Source organism: Acanthochromis polyacanthus, chromosome 18, assembly GCF_021347895.1.
Source record: "Acanthochromis polyacanthus isolate Apoly-LR-REF ecotype Palm Island chromosome 18, KAUST_Apoly_ChrSc, whole genome shotgun sequence".
Taxonomy (NCBI): domain Eukaryota; kingdom Metazoa; phylum Chordata; class Actinopteri; family Pomacentridae; genus Acanthochromis; species Acanthochromis polyacanthus.
Window position 1 is genome coordinate 33,811,479 of NC_067130.1, and position 15,350 is coordinate 33,826,828.

The 15,350-nt window shown below is 39.8% G+C and overlaps 1 protein-coding gene across 2 annotated transcripts in view; it reads right to left on the minus strand.

Annotated features, from left to right (window-relative positions):
- gfra2b (GDNF family receptor alpha 2b) overlaps nt 1-15,350 on the minus strand; it is a 137,172-nt gene that overhangs the window by 35,201 nt on the left and 86,621 nt on the right. For both annotated transcript variants that reach the window (XM_051938519.1, XM_051938520.1), the window contains exons 4-5: nt 11,571-11,770; nt 9,315-9,502 (exon numbers count right to left, since the gene is read on the minus strand). In XM_051938519.1, coding sequence (XP_051794479.1) covers nt 9,315-9,502; nt 11,571-11,770 — 388 coding nt within the window. The remainder of the gene's footprint in view (nt 1-9,314; nt 9,503-11,570; nt 11,771-15,350) is intronic.

Consider the following 15,350-nt stretch of genomic DNA (forward strand, 5'->3'; position numbering starts at 1 on the left):
TTTGTGTCTTGTTGTTGCTGTTTTGAGTCTCTTTGTTGCTGCTTTGTGTCTCTTGTTGTTGCTTTGTGTCTCTTTGTTGCTGTTTTGAGTCTCTTGTTGCTGTTTTGTGTCTCTTTGTTGTTGCTTTGTGTCTCTTTGTTACTGTTTTGAATCTCTTTGTTGCTGTTTTGAGTCTCGTTGTTGCTGTTTTGTGTCTCGTTGTTGCTGTTTTGTGTCTCTTTGTTGCTGTTTTGTGTCTTGTTGTTGCTGTTTTGTGTCTCGTTGCTGTTTTGTGTCTCTTTGTTGTTGCTTTGTGTCTCGTTGTTGCTGTTTTGTGTCTCGTTGCTGTTTGTGTCTCTTGTTGTTGCTTTGTGTCTCGTTGTTGCTGTTTGTGTCTCGTTGCTGTTTTGTGTCTCTTTGTTGTTGCTTGTGTCTCTTGTTGTTGCTTTGTGTCTCTTTGTTGCTTTGTGTCTCTTGTTGTTGCTTTGTGTCTCTTTGGTTGCTTTGTGTCTCTTTGTTGCTTGTGTCTCGTTGTTGCTGTTTGTGTCTCGTTGTTGCTGTTTTGTGTCTCGTTGTTGCTGTTTTGTGTCTCTTTGTTCCTGCTTTGTGTCTCTTTGTTACTGCTTTGTGTCTCTTTGTTGCCGTTTGTGTCTCTGAGGTTGTTTGTGCCTTTTTATGGTCGCTTTGGGTCTCTTTGTGTCGTTTATTAATTATTTTGTGTGTTTCTGTTGTGTTATCAGTTTGACACGTTGTGAGTTCATCTGACTCCCAGTAAATGTTCCAGTTGGACGTTTCGCCTGCTGCCAAAAACAGTGGATTAATCCTGAACTGGCCTCCTGATGGAGAAAACAGAGAGATTATCAACCAAGCAGAACATCTGAGGACTACAGGTATCCAACAACAACAACAACAGCGTCTCCACCAGCCTCCTGAACCTCCAGTCTGATGAATCTGAGGAATTCTTGCTCCAGTCTCTGATTTAATTTGCTGGATTTGCAGACTTTGTTCAGTCTGTGGCTCAGAGACTCGAGCTGCTGCGACTGTTTGCTGATGACTTTGGGATGTTTCTGCAGCCTTTAATTATCAGCCGTTCATGACGGAGCTGCTCGTCTCTGCAGCTCAGGAAACTAATCAGATGGTGCTTTTCGACCTGTAATTACGGGAGTGCTGCTGTTTATTGGAGTCCTGTCCTGTGTTTGTGCAGATAATTCCCGTCCAGGGCCGGGATCTCATTATGGAGAGTAAATGCAGACTGTTTGCAGAGAGCAGCAGGTAGCGGCTGCTCTTCCTCTGCTGCAGACCGACACAACACGCCACCGTTGTGTGTCTGCGCCGCACATTCTGTCTCTGTTTGCTGATTAGCTGCTTTGCTTTGTCTCCATGTTCACTTTAATTAAGCGTCCCTGAGTGGGCGGCTCATTTGCATATTTGCATAGCTGATGAGCATCAGAACGAGTCAGCCTCTGACATTATACTGGTTCTACTGGGTCTATTGGTTCTGCTGGTTCTCAGTGGGTTTACCTGTCCGGATTTACCTCAACAGACCAACAAGCTACAAGTATCCTCTGTTTGTGTTTGACGAAAAAAAACAACAACTCAGAGACAAAAATACAACAAATGATGTCAGACAACCACAACGAGACACAAAATGACCACAAATAGACAAAAGAGACACATAAAACACCAATAAAATACGTAAACACACACAAAACTACTACAAACAGGCACAAAACGGCAACAAAAGATATAAAATGACCACAAAGAGACATACAAAATAAAAACAAAGACATGCAAAATGACAGTAAGGAAACAAAAACAATCACAAAGACACACAAAACACTAATAAATACACAAATCAACCACAAAGAGACACAAAATTACCACAGAGACACAAAACAACCACAAAGAGACACAAAATTACCATAAAGAACCAAAAACAGACGCATAAAAGACCAATAAAATATATAAAATAACCACAGAGACAAACCTACAATAAAGACACAACATGACCACAAACAGATACAAAAACACCACAAAGAGACACAAAACGACCACAAAGAGACACAAAACAACCACAAAGAGACACAAAAAGATCACAAAGAAACATAAAATGATCACAAAAAGACCTGTCGTTTCAGGTTGGTAGTCTCTCACCTGTAGTTTCAGGTTGGTAGCCTCTCCCCTGTAGTTTCAGGTTGGTAGCCTCTCACCTGTAGTTTCAGGTTGGTAGCCTCTCCCCTGTAGTTTCAGGTTGGTAATCTCTAACCTGTAGTTTCAGGTTGGTAGCCTCTCCCCTGTAGTTTCAGGTTGGTAGCCTCTCACCTGTAGTTTCAGGTTGATAGCCTCTCCCCTGTAGTTTCAGGTTGGTAGTCTCTAACCTGTAGTTCAGGTTGGTAATCTCTCACCTGTAGTTTGAGGTTGGTAGTCTCTAACCTGTAGTTTCAGGTTGGTAGTCTCTAACCTGTAGTTTTCAGGTCGGTGTCTCTAACCTGTAGTTTAAAGTTGGTAGTCTCTAACCTGTAGTTTCAGGTTGGTAGTCTCTAACCTGTAGTTTGAGGTTGGTAGCCTCTCACCTGTAGTTTGAAGTTGGTAGTCTCTAACCTGTAGTTTGAGGTTGGCAGCCTCTCACCTGTAGTTTCAGGTTGGTAGTCTCTAACCTGTAGTTTCAGGTTGGTAGTCTCTAACCTGTAGTTTGAGGTTGGTAGCCTCTCACCTGTAGTTTCAGGTTGGTAGTCTCTAACCTGTAGTTTCAGGTTGGTAGTCTCTAACCTGTAGTTTGAGGTTGGTAGTCTCTCACCTGTAGTTAAAGTTGGTAGTCTCTAACCTGTAGTTTCAGGTTGGTAGTCTCTAACCTGTAGTTTCAGGTTGGTAGTCTCTAACTTGTAGTTTCAGGTTGGTAGTCTCTAACCTGTAGTTTCAGGTTGGTAGTCTCTAATCTGTAGTTTAAAGTTGGTAGTCTCTAAGTCTCTAACCTGTAGTTTCAGGTTGGTAGTCTCTAACCTGTAGTTTGAGGTTGGTAGTCTCTAACTTGTAGGTTAAGGTTGGTAGTCTCTAACCTGTAGTTTGAGGTTGGTAGTCTCTAACCTGTAGTTTGAGGTTGGTAGCCTCTCACCTGTAGTTTCAGGTTGGTAGTCTCTAACCTGTAGTTTGAGGTTGGTAGCCTCTCACCTGTAGTTTCAGGTTGGTAGTCTCTAACCTGTAGTTTGAGGTTGGTAGTCTCTAACCTGTAGTTTGAGGTTGGTAGTCTCTAACCTGTAGTTTCAGGTTGGTAGTCTCTAACCTGTAGTTTCAGGTTGGTAGTCTCTAACCTGTAGTTTCAGGTTGGTAGTCTCTAACCTGTAGTTTGAGGTTGGTAGTCTCTAACCTGTAGTTTCAGGTTGGTAGTCTCTAACCTGTAGTTTAAAGTTGGTAGTCTCTAACTTGTAGGTTAAGGTTGGTAGTCTCTAACCTGTAGTTTCAGGTTGGTAGTCTCTAAGCTGTAGTTTCAGGTTGGTAGTCTCTAACCTGTAGTTTCAGGTTGGTAGTCTCTAACTTGTAGGTTAAGGTTGGTAGTCTCTAACCTGTAGTTTCAGGTTGGTAGTCTCTAACCTGTAGTTTGAGGTGTGGTGACTCATTGAAATGCTAATGAACTCTTTAAGAACAGAAGCTCTCAGATCCCTGCTAGCTGCTGCTGTACTACTGCTGCCAGAGTCCATATTAATTACTGCTGGTGTCAGTCTCAGTCTCCCTCCTGCTCCGACGCTCAGCGGGCAGCCGGACGCCTCGCGATGCCTTCAGGGGTCGCAGGAGTCTACAGCTCTCTGCTGGCAGGTTAATGGAGCTAACAGGAAGCGAACGGACATTCAGGGACTCAGCTGAAGGGGAAGACACTGAAGCTGCTACAGACACACAACAGCAACAGGAAACACAGGAAATAAAAGAAAACACACAAACGACCACAAAAGAGACACAAAATGACCACAAACAGACACACAACATGACACAGAGACATACAATAGCAACATAAAGACACCAAAAAACCACCACAAAGACACGCAAATCACCACAAAGACACAGAAAATGATTACAAAGAGACACAAACGACCACAAAGATACACAAAACAACAGCAAAAATACAAAAAATGAAGACAGAATACGTGAAACAGCAACAGAGACACAAAACCTACCAAAAGAGACATTATTAGTTTTTGTCCGTTTTTTTTTTTTTTTGGTTTTTTTATTTATTTAGACATTATTAGTATACATCTGACTTCAAATCCAGCACTAAGTCCCTGCCACATCAGAATACTCTGATGATACTGCTATCGTGGCATGTATCAGAATGAACATGAAGCTTGAATCAGAGATCTGATAAGTACCTTCAGTGACTGGATCACAAAAACTGCTGCTGCTCAAACGCCTCAAAGACAAAAGGAAATGATCATAGATTCCGCAGATCCAAACCTCCTCTTCAGCCAGTGAACACTTGTGGCATGGACATCGAGATGGTGACATCATATAAATATTCAGGTGTCCACCTTGATAATAAGTTGGACTGGTCTACAAACGTAGACTTCATCTACAAAAAGGGCCAGAGCCGACTTTATTGCCTCAGAAGACTTCGATCACTAGACATGTGCAGTAAGATGCTGCAGATGTTTTATCAGTCTGTGGTAGCAGGTGTCCTGTTTTATGCTGCAGTCTGCTGGGGAGGCAGTATAAAGAACAAGGATGCAAGGCATCTAAACAAACTGATTAAAAAAGTGCTCTGTGGTTGGAATCACAATGAAACAATTGGAGGATGAGGTGGAGCAGACGGGCACTGAGCAAGATGGAGGCCATTCTTACAACATGGATCATCCACTTCACATCTGCCTCAATGAACAACAAAACATCAGTGGACGGCTCCTATCACTGCGCTGCAGGACTGAAAGATTCAGGAAGTCTTTCATGCCATCAGCAGTCCAGGCTATTCATTCAAAAGTAAACAGATAAGAACTCTGGACATCTGAATTTCCCTTTGGGGATGAATAAAGTGATTCTGATTCTGATTACAAAGCGTGCAAAGACACACAAGCAACAAGGAACACACAAACATGAACATGAACCGACAGCAAAGACAAAAGACGACCACAAGACACACAAAATGAACACAAAGCATTGTGTTACAACACTACCAGTCTTTAGTTTGGACACACCTTCTCAATTAACGGTTTTTCTTTACCTTCATAACTATTTTCATTGTAGACTCTCACTGAAGGTATCAGAACTATGATTAAATACAGATGGTACAAGAAAAGCCCTCAGAGAGCTCAGTCCTCCTCCAAGGCTGCTCATTCCCTGATCTGAGCACAGGAAGACGTAAAACAGCCAAAGTGGGACGCACACAAAACAACCAAAAATGTCATAAAAGAACCAAAAAAGATGCAAAACGACTCAAATGTGACATAAAACCAAAACAACATGTAAAACTACCAATATGTGATGCAAAAATGACCAAAAGCACACATGGAACATCCAAATGAGACATGAAACAACCACAAAAAGATGTAAAACAAGAAAAGCCCGGAGAGCTCAGTCCTCCTCCAAGGCTGCTCATTCCCTGACCTTCCACTGAGCACAGAAAGACATAAAACATCCAAAATGTGACATAAAAGAACCAAAAAAAGATGTAAAACAACTAAAATGGGATGCACAAAGACCAGAGAAAGACATGAAAACAACCACTAAACCATGAAAATTACCGGACATATGATGCAAAACACTTTTGAAACAACCACAAAAAGATGTGAAACTAGAAAACCCTCGGAGAGCAGTCCTCCTCCAAGGCTGCTCAGTCATTGGATCATTTGGTGGAGTAAAAACAGCAAACACACATAAAGCAACAAGCAAAGACAAAACAACACAAACGCTGTTACTCTGCAGACTCACACTTCTAAACTGTTAGAGCTGTGACTAAAGCATCCAGATGTTTGCTCTGGATGTTAAATCCGAATTCTGCGGTGTAGATTTGAATGCTTGCTGGGTGAAGGATGAACTCTGAGCTGCAGATTCTCAATGGACTCACAGGAAGACAAACTTGGCTGCTGGACAGAAACCAGCGTCTTTCACATGCAGATGAAGCTGTGAGGTTCAACCAGTGAAAGCTTCTTCTGTGGTTCCTCAAACACCGACTGACCGCTCTTTGTTCACACAACACCACAATCATTCAGAATTCCATAGTTTAAAAGATAGTTTCTTATACTTTTTCAGATATTTTTATTAATGTTTTTAAAGACATTTTATTCATATTTTTATTTTCTGCTTTTTTTTTAAACTTGTGCTATTCCACAATTTCATTTGCTAATTTTGACAATTTATTTATGTTAGTGACACATTTAAAAAACAACATTTAATTTAATGAATCCAAGACTTATTTTCTCAAACTTCTGGGTCATTTATAATTATTATTAATTATTATTTAGTTGCTAATTTGGACAATTATATTTTTGAATATAATGATTTTTTAATTATTATTGGGATTTTTCAAATATGTCATTGATTAATGGTCATTATTTATATATATATACTATATATATATATTATATGGTCATTTATATATAAGATATATATATATATATATATATATATATATTATATATTATATATTATATATCCCACAAATCAATAATATTTTCCAAAAATCTACTTCATATTTTAAAGATATTTATGTATTATTTTCAGATATTTAATTAATGTTTTTCTTTTTCTTTTTATTCATATTTTTCACATTTTTAAAACAACTGTTTCAGACATTTTATTAATATTTTTCAGATTTTTTTCTTTATGCTATACTACAATTTTATTTGATAATTTTGACTGTTTATTTATGGCACTAACACATTTTTTAAAATTTAATTTAATTAATACAAGATTTAATTTCTGAAATTTATGAATAGTTTATGTTTTTTTAATTGTTAATTATTATTTTGTGCAATTTTGCAAATTAATTTATGGTATTCAGACATTTTCAGAAATGTTCTTTAGACATAAATTTATATTTTCTAATTTTTTGAAATTATGCTACTCTACAATTGTATTTGTTAATTTTAGTTTATATTTCAGACAATAAATCTTCAATATTTTTATAATTAGGGGGTTTTAAAAAATGTATTGATTAATGGTGTTGCTAACTTATATAATATATATATATATGTATATATCCAACATATTTACCAAAAATCTAATTTCATATTTGAAATATATTTTCTTTATTTTATTCATGTTTTTTTCACATATTCATTAAAGTTTTTCAGATATGGGTCATTCCGTGTGGTTTCGAAAGAGTAATGTATAACTTAGGTATAACTAAGTTATAACTTAGGTATAGGTTCTTTGCTTGTAACATGACATTTTACAATTAAATTTAACATGTTTAATCCCACTGCACTTGATACTGTAAAATTCAACATTATTGTTGTATTTTAAATTAATCAACATGAACTACTACAGAGCTCCCTGAATTCAAGTTAGTACATGTATTGTATGTGTATGTTATAATTACATGTATGCATTGAAAATGGGTGTCAACATGTCATTGATATCTACAGGTATGGGCTCTAAACTAGACCTTGTGACACAAAAAGGGCATTACACTTTTTGAAGGTAGTCACGTTTAACAAACTAACATTCAAAAAGAACCAAACATACATAATACTACCATTGGAATGACTACTAATACTTGTATCCCAATTTAAAGTACTGAAAAGGAAAAAACCGATTTGGACATTACCCATGCTGTTGGAGTAAGAATATCTCAGTACCTACAAATATAACCCTGCTGCTTTTTTGTACAGTGATAGAAGACAGATGGAACTGTCTTGTAGAAAAATTTGGGGTCTCTGGTACCTGTCCCACACTGAGAGTTTTGCCACTAAAAATAGCCAATTTAAAATCTTCGTCCAACTTTGGGAGCTCATATTTTCCAAACTGAGGTACCTAGAAAGCTCCAGTTTGCTAAGTTATCACACAAGTTTGTGTAGAATGGAACCCCAGGGGTGTTAGAACACTTCTGTGCAGTATTTCTAGTACTTTCAAGGTCCCAAACCCCACTCGTGAGTAGTATCTCTTAATTTGTAGCATTTTCAGCAAGCCCCACGGCCTGCAGAGTGTAGGGAAACACCTGGGGATGTTTGTGGGGCACTAGCTACATGCAGAGGCTTGTTTACCAACTCACAGCTCTCTGGTATGTCTAGAGGCTTGAGAAATAACCACTGAAAGATGCAAAAAACGCTGGTGAGGCTTTTATAGCCCAAATTCTGAAAATTTCAGACCCCCATAACTCAGAAACTATTTGAGCTACAGGCCTACAATTTTGCATAGAAAGTACTTTTGTGACTGTCTAATGACATGCACATTTAGGACTAATTTGAAGATGATGCAGCAACACCCCCAAGGAATATCTGCTCATTTCACCTGGAATGACCCTTATGTTTTTTGTACTTTTCAGAGTTTTTTGACTCTATTCTACAATTTCTATTTAATTTATATACATACAAATATGTTTTGTGTATTTACCATCTTTTGTGGTTGTTTTGTGTCTTTTTTACTGTAATTTATTGTGCCTTTGCTGTTGTTTAATGTGTTTTTCTGCTGTTTTCTGTATATTTGTGGTCAGTTTTATCATCTTTTGAGATATTCTGTGTCTTTTTCTGGTTGTTTTGTGTCTCTTTTGTGGTGATTTTGTGTCTCTTTGTGGAGATTTTGTGTGTCTGTGGTGATTTTGTGTCTTTGTGGTGATTTTGTGTTTGTTTGTGGTGATTTTGTGTGTCTTTGTGGTGATTTTGTGTCTCTTTGTGGTCATGTTGTGTGTCTTTGTGGTCATTTTGTGTGTCTTTGTGGTGACTTTGTGTGTCTTTGTGGTGATTTTGCGTGTCTTTGTTGTCATTAAAGCAGAACCCTGAATCTACCTGCAGACGGTCTGGAGAATCTTCTGCTGCTTTAAAAGTAAATATTTACTGACTGATCAAAAAAACTATTCCTGGGATGATGTTTGATTATTTACCTGCTGGTTCACACAAACAGAAAACACCTGGTCTGGTCCTGATGGAGGTTCTCCATCCTCCCCTAGTAGAACTCTGCTGCATGCGTCGCTCTGCTCGGCTCATATATATGCAGGAACCGTCAACCAATCACATCGCTTCCTCCTCAAGGACACCTGGCTGCTCTCCTCTCCCTCCTCCTCCCTCCTCTCTAACCTCTCCAGACGGCGGTTATCAATCAAACCGTTAATTCTGACCTGAGAGCTCACATTTTTCTCTAATGAAGCTCTCCAGCGGCTTTTCTCCCTGATTGGCTAACGGCTAACGGCGTCTCACCTGCAGAGGGCGTCAGAGCGACAGGTGTGCCTCAGCTCCAGGCAGGACGGTTTGTGGCGTTCCTGATGACTGCAGGACGGAACGATGGTCCGACGGCGACGTTCTGCACAGGCCTGGTCCGGACAGGAACAGAAGAGCAGAGGATAGCTGAGCTCCCAGGAGACCCGCTCAAAGAACTGACGGAGAGCCTGGAGGAGAGACGAGTTAAAGACGAGTTAATACGAGTTAAAGACGAGTTAATCAGGCCTGGTCCGGACAAGAACAGAAGAGCAGAGGATAGCTGAGCTCCCAGGAGACCCGCTCAAAGAACTGACGGAGAGCCTGGAGGAGAGACGAGTTAAAGACGAGTTAATACGAGTTAAAGACGAGTTAATCAGGCCTGGTCCGGACAAGAACAGAAGAGCAGAGGATAGCTGAGCTCATAGGAGACCGGCTCAAAGAACTGACGGAGAGCCTGGAGGAAAGACGAATTAAAGACGAATTAATCAAAGTACTGACGAAGGGCCTAGAGGGAAAACGAGTTAAAGACGAGTTCAAGACAATTTAAAACGAGTTAAAAATGAGTTAAAGATGAGTGAAACAAATTAAAACAAGTTAAAACAAGCTAAAGTCAAGTTAAAACAAATTAAAGACAAGTGAATCAAAGAACTGACAGGGAGCCTGGAAGAACAATGAGTTAAAAGCGAGTTAATTAATACAGAATAAAGATGAGTTAAGACGGAGAATGAAGACCAGGAATAAAATTGAGTTAATCAATTAATAATAAAGTCAAGTTAATCAGAAAAGTTATTCTGTGTCTCCTTGTGGTTGTTTTGTGTCTCTTTGTGGTTGTTTTGTCTCTTTGTGGTCATTTTGTCTCTTTGTGGTTGTTTTGTCTCCTTGTGGTTATTTTGTGTGTCTTTGTGGTTGTTTTGTGTCTCTTTGTGGTTTTGTGTCTCTTTGTGTTCGTTTTCTGTCTCTTTGTGGTTGTTTTGTGTCTCTTTGTGGTCGTTTTCTGTCTCTTTGTGGTTTTGTGTCTCTTTGTGGTTGTTTTGTGTCTCTTTGTGTTCGTTTTCTGTCTCTTTGTGGTTGTTTTGTGTCTCTTTGTGGTTGTTTTGTGTCTCTTTGTGGTCGTTTTCTGTCTCTTTGTGGTTTTGTGTCTCTTTGTGGTTTTGTGTCTCTTTGTGGTTGTTTTGTGTCTCTTTGTGTTCGTTTTCTGTCTCTTTGTGGTTGTTTTGTGTCTCTTTGTGGTTGTTTTGTGTCTCTTTGTGGTTGTTTTGTGTCTCTGTGTTCGTTTTCTGTCTCTTTGTGGTGGTTTTGTGTCTCTTTGTTGTCGTTTTCTGTCTCTTTGTGGTTGTTTTGTGTCTCTGTGTGGTTGTTTTGTGTCTCTTTGTGTTCGTTTTCTGTCTCTTTGTGGTTGTTTTGTGTCTCTTTGTGGTTGTTTTGTGTCTCTTTGTGGTCGTTTTCTGTCTCTTTGTGGTTTTGTGTCTCTGTGTGGTTGTTTTGTGTCTCATTGTTGTCATCTTGTGTGGATTGTTATTTTTCTTCTGTAGTTTTTCTATAGATGGACCAATAACATCCATCTGTTGCAGTAAAATGATTATGTATGTATTTTCTGTATAACATTGTCTTGTTGTGTATTGTGTACTGTAACACACGACATACTGTATCTGAAATAGCTGTTTCTGTCATACATGATTCTTACATGTCGGCTGTATGAAGACCTGTATGTAAATGATACATCACTTTATATGTACTGTATATATAATGCATTAATAATTCATAAATGTGTACATTCAGTCCAGATCTGATGAATTGTTTACTGCTTGTACACACATTCGGAGGCAAGTTAAACAATGAGAAAACGTCATGAATTTTAAACACATACAAGGATAAACATGCATAAAAATTTGATTTATACATGGAATAAAATCCACAGAAAACTGTTAATCATCAGAGATTAGCATCACGCTTAATTATCATTGAGTATTAAAGTACAGAGAAGCTGCAGTTTATTTAGGAAACACTGATCCTGATTTATCCCATGGAGACGCAAGATAAATCACAATCACACAAAACAGACACAAAAAGACAAAAAAAACTAGCAGAAAGAGACATGAAACAACCACAAAGAGACACAAAACAACTATAGAGACAAAACAACCACAAAGAGACAAAATGACCACAAAAAGACAATAAACAACCACAGAGAGACACAAAACAACCACAAAGAGACACTAAACGACCATCTCAGAGGTTAATTTACATTAAACTCACCTTCTGACACCTCTTCCTGCTGCAGGGCTCCTGATTGGCCGAGGCGGGCTGCGGGGGCGTGGCCTTGCTGCAGATGGAGTTGTAGGCGGACCGGAGGCGTTTACACGTCTCATTCAGGTTACACGCCTTGGCCGCGTCCAGACACGGGTTACAGGGTTTCCCAGTCTCAGAGCAGGGGCTCATCTTAGACAAGGACGAGTCTGGAGAGAAGAAGAAGAAGAAAAAGAAGGTTTAGTCAGTTTAAACGCACAAACACCAACGTCTGAAGTTAAAATATCTCTAATCAGCACATTTAAAAGTGTTTTAGGAAGTCATCGGTGTTTAAAAGTTTGTTCCAAAATCATCAAGAGTTTTGAACTTTAAAGCTTTATTCGTATTCTTGTGATTGATCACCACAAACAGAAGCAAAACAACCACAGAGACACAAACTGGCCGCAAAAAGACACCAAACAACCACACTGATACTAAAACTGATCAAAATGGATGCAAAATAACCACAGAGAAACACAAAATGGCAGCAAAACAACACAAACCAAAAGAACCATAAACAAAAGATCCCCCATCAACCCAAGGACCCCCATCAACCCGAGGATCCCCATCAACCCAAGGATCCCCATCAACCCAAGGACCCCCATCAACCCGAGGATCCCCATCAACCCAAGGACCCCCAGCAACCCGAGAATCCCCATCAACCCAAGGATCCCCATCAACCCAAGGACCCCCATCAACCCGAGGATCCCCATCAACCCAAGGATCCCCATCAACCCAAGGACCCCCATCAACCCAAGGATCCCCATCAACCCAAGGATCCCCATCAACCCAAGGACCCCCATCAACCCGAGGATCCCCATCAACCCAAGGATCCCCATCAACCCAAGGACCCCCATCAACCCAAGGATCCCCATCAACCCAAGGACCCCCATCAACCCGAGGATCCCCATCAACCCAAGGACCCCCAGCAACCCGAGAATCCCCATCAACCCAAGGACCCCCATCAACCCAAGGACCCCCAGCAACCCGAGGACCTCCAGCAACCCGAGAATCCCCATCAACCCAAGGATCCCCATCAACCCAAGGATCCCCATCAACCCAAGGACCCCCAGCAACCAAAGGACCCCTATCAACCCAAGGACCCCCAGCAACCAAAGGTCCCAAAGGTACGACAGCAAGCCAAGATTCCCCAGCAACCTAAGGTCTCCCAGCAACCCAACGTTTCAAAGGTACCACACCAACCAAGATCCTCCAGCAACACCAGGTACCCAAGCACCGGCTCCAGCACAAAAATAACTTTGCATTTTTAAGTATTTATTCATTGTTACTATTTAACTTATTATGGATGCTATCTGAGGAAATATGTGGTGTTAGGTCTGTTCTGAAACTGTTGTGGCATTGGAATCTCCTGGAAAGGAAGATTTCAAGGATCTATCTATCTATCTATCTATCTATCTATCTATCTATCTAGTTGTTTTGTGTTAACTTGTGGTCATCTCGTGTGTTTGTGTTGGTTTTGTGTCTCTTTCGCAGACTCTGTGTGTATCTTTGAGGTCTTTTATCGATTTTTTTTTACAGAAATACACACAAACAAAAGTCTGAGGTCCAGCTGGTGAAACATTCAAAAGAAAAGAGAGGAAACATGGTGAGAATGATTGTTGGGGTGAACCGAATCAGTCTGACCTTCTGTAGAGGAGCAGCTGCCAGATCTTATTAAAAACATTCTCCTTGTTTCTAATTAAATACTGGAGTGTTTTGAAGTGGCGTCCCTTTGCCAGATCGTTGTCCGGCTTGTTTCTGACTCCACTTCTTCTAAATCAGGCGTCTGGCCAACACCACATCCCGTTCCTCACAGTGGTTCAGAGGACGAGGACAAACTAAGCTGAAAACAAGATGTCTGGAGGATGATTTATTTACTAATGAAGTTTATGTGACCAGAAGGTTTCAGTTCAGGACAGAAATTAAGTACAAAAGTGTTCCTAAGTGTTCCTATTTATTATAATTATAATTATTTAACAACAGAAGAAACACAACAACTTCAGTTAGTTTGGAGTCGACTCATTCTGTCTGTTTGTGTGTCTGTCTGGTGTTTTTGTGAGTCTCTGTAGTTGTTTGTCTATTTGTGTTGCTGTTTTGTGTCTCTGTAGTCGTTTTGTGTCTCTTTGTGGTCGTTTCCTGTCTCTTTGTGGTTTTTTGTGTCTGTTTTTGTCATAATTTTTTGACTGTACATAGTCGTATTGTGTCTCATTATGATCATTCTGTCTCTCATAGTACTAATTTTCTGTCTCTTTTGTGGTCGTTTTGTGTCTCTATGGTGTTTTTATGTCTCTTTGTGGTCGTTTTGTCTCTTTGTGGTTGTTTTTATGCCTCTTTGTGGTCGTTTTGTGTCTATGGTGTTTTTATGTCTCTTTGTGGTCGTTTGTCTCTTTGTGGTTGTTTTGTGTCTCTTTATGGTGTTTTTATGTCACTTTGTGGTCGTTTTGTCTCTTTGTGGTTGTTTTGTGTCTCTTTATGATGTTTTTATGTCTCTTTGTGGTCGTTTTGTCTCTTTTGTGGTTGTTTTGTGTCTCTATGGTGTTTTTATGTCTCTTTGTGGTCGTTTTGTCTCTTTGTGGTTGTTTTGTGTCTCTTTATGGTGTTTTTATGTCTCTTTGTGGTTGTTTTGTGTCTCTTTGTGGTCGTTTTGTGTCTCTTTATGGTGTGTTTATGCCTCTTTCTGGGCTTTTTGTCTCTTTGTTGTTGTTTGTGTCTCTGTGCAGATGTGTTGTGACTCTTGTCAGTCTTTCTACATCATTTTGCGGGTATTTTTGTGTTTCGGCTGGTCTTGGTGTAGTTCACAGGTGTGTGTTGACGTTTCTTCATCTCTACTCTGGCTGTAGATGTAACACAACATGACAGCTTCAGTTTCTGGCTCCACTTCACTCGTAAGCACAATCAAAGCTCCAGACAGGAAGTGAATAATGGATGAACATGAACGTGTTGATCAGTAGCGATGGTTTAAATCTGATCAGTGTCTCCTGCTGCTGAACTACGTCCTCCAGAAGATCAGTGATTAAGACTCATTCATCTCAACGTAAAGCTCAAAGTGTTCGACATCCCGACGTATCTCCATCAGCTGATCCAGAGTGGGTGAAGCTGTGCTTACTGATAACAGCCTGGCCGATAAAATCTAAAGTGGAGCTTAAGTGGGGAGTAATAAAGCGTGGAGGACAGATGAGAACGTCCAACAGGTCTGTGTGGAGACAGATGGTGGGTTCTGTTCGAGGGCTTCTTCCTCCCAGAGCCTGATTCTAAATGAGAAACCTCTCGTTTCTGAAGAAACTTTAGAGTTGGACAGAGTTCAGGACAGCAGCTGCTTCTTCAGCAACTCCGACTGTTAAATATTCTGAAATATTCTGCACAAGCTATCATCATCAGAAAACAGATGCTGTCTAAAATGTTCTGCCAGTGGTTTAAATGACCGACTGTCTGTATGGAAAGGGTCTGACGTTCTGGACAAACAGAGGAACGCATCAGAATCATTTGGTTCTTCCTCTTCAGTAACTTTATTAATGATTAGAGTTCTACCTTCAGAAAAACAGCAACTAGAAAAAATAAAAAAGCTGGAAAATAACCACAAAAAGTGAACAAAACGACAGAAAGGCCAAAATTACCACAAAGAAACACAAAATTAGTCAAAAAAGACAAATAATTTACACAAAAAGATTCAAAATGACCAGAAAAAGGTCAAAACTACCACAAATGACCCTAAATTTCCACAAAGATGTACAATTACCAAAAACATATAAA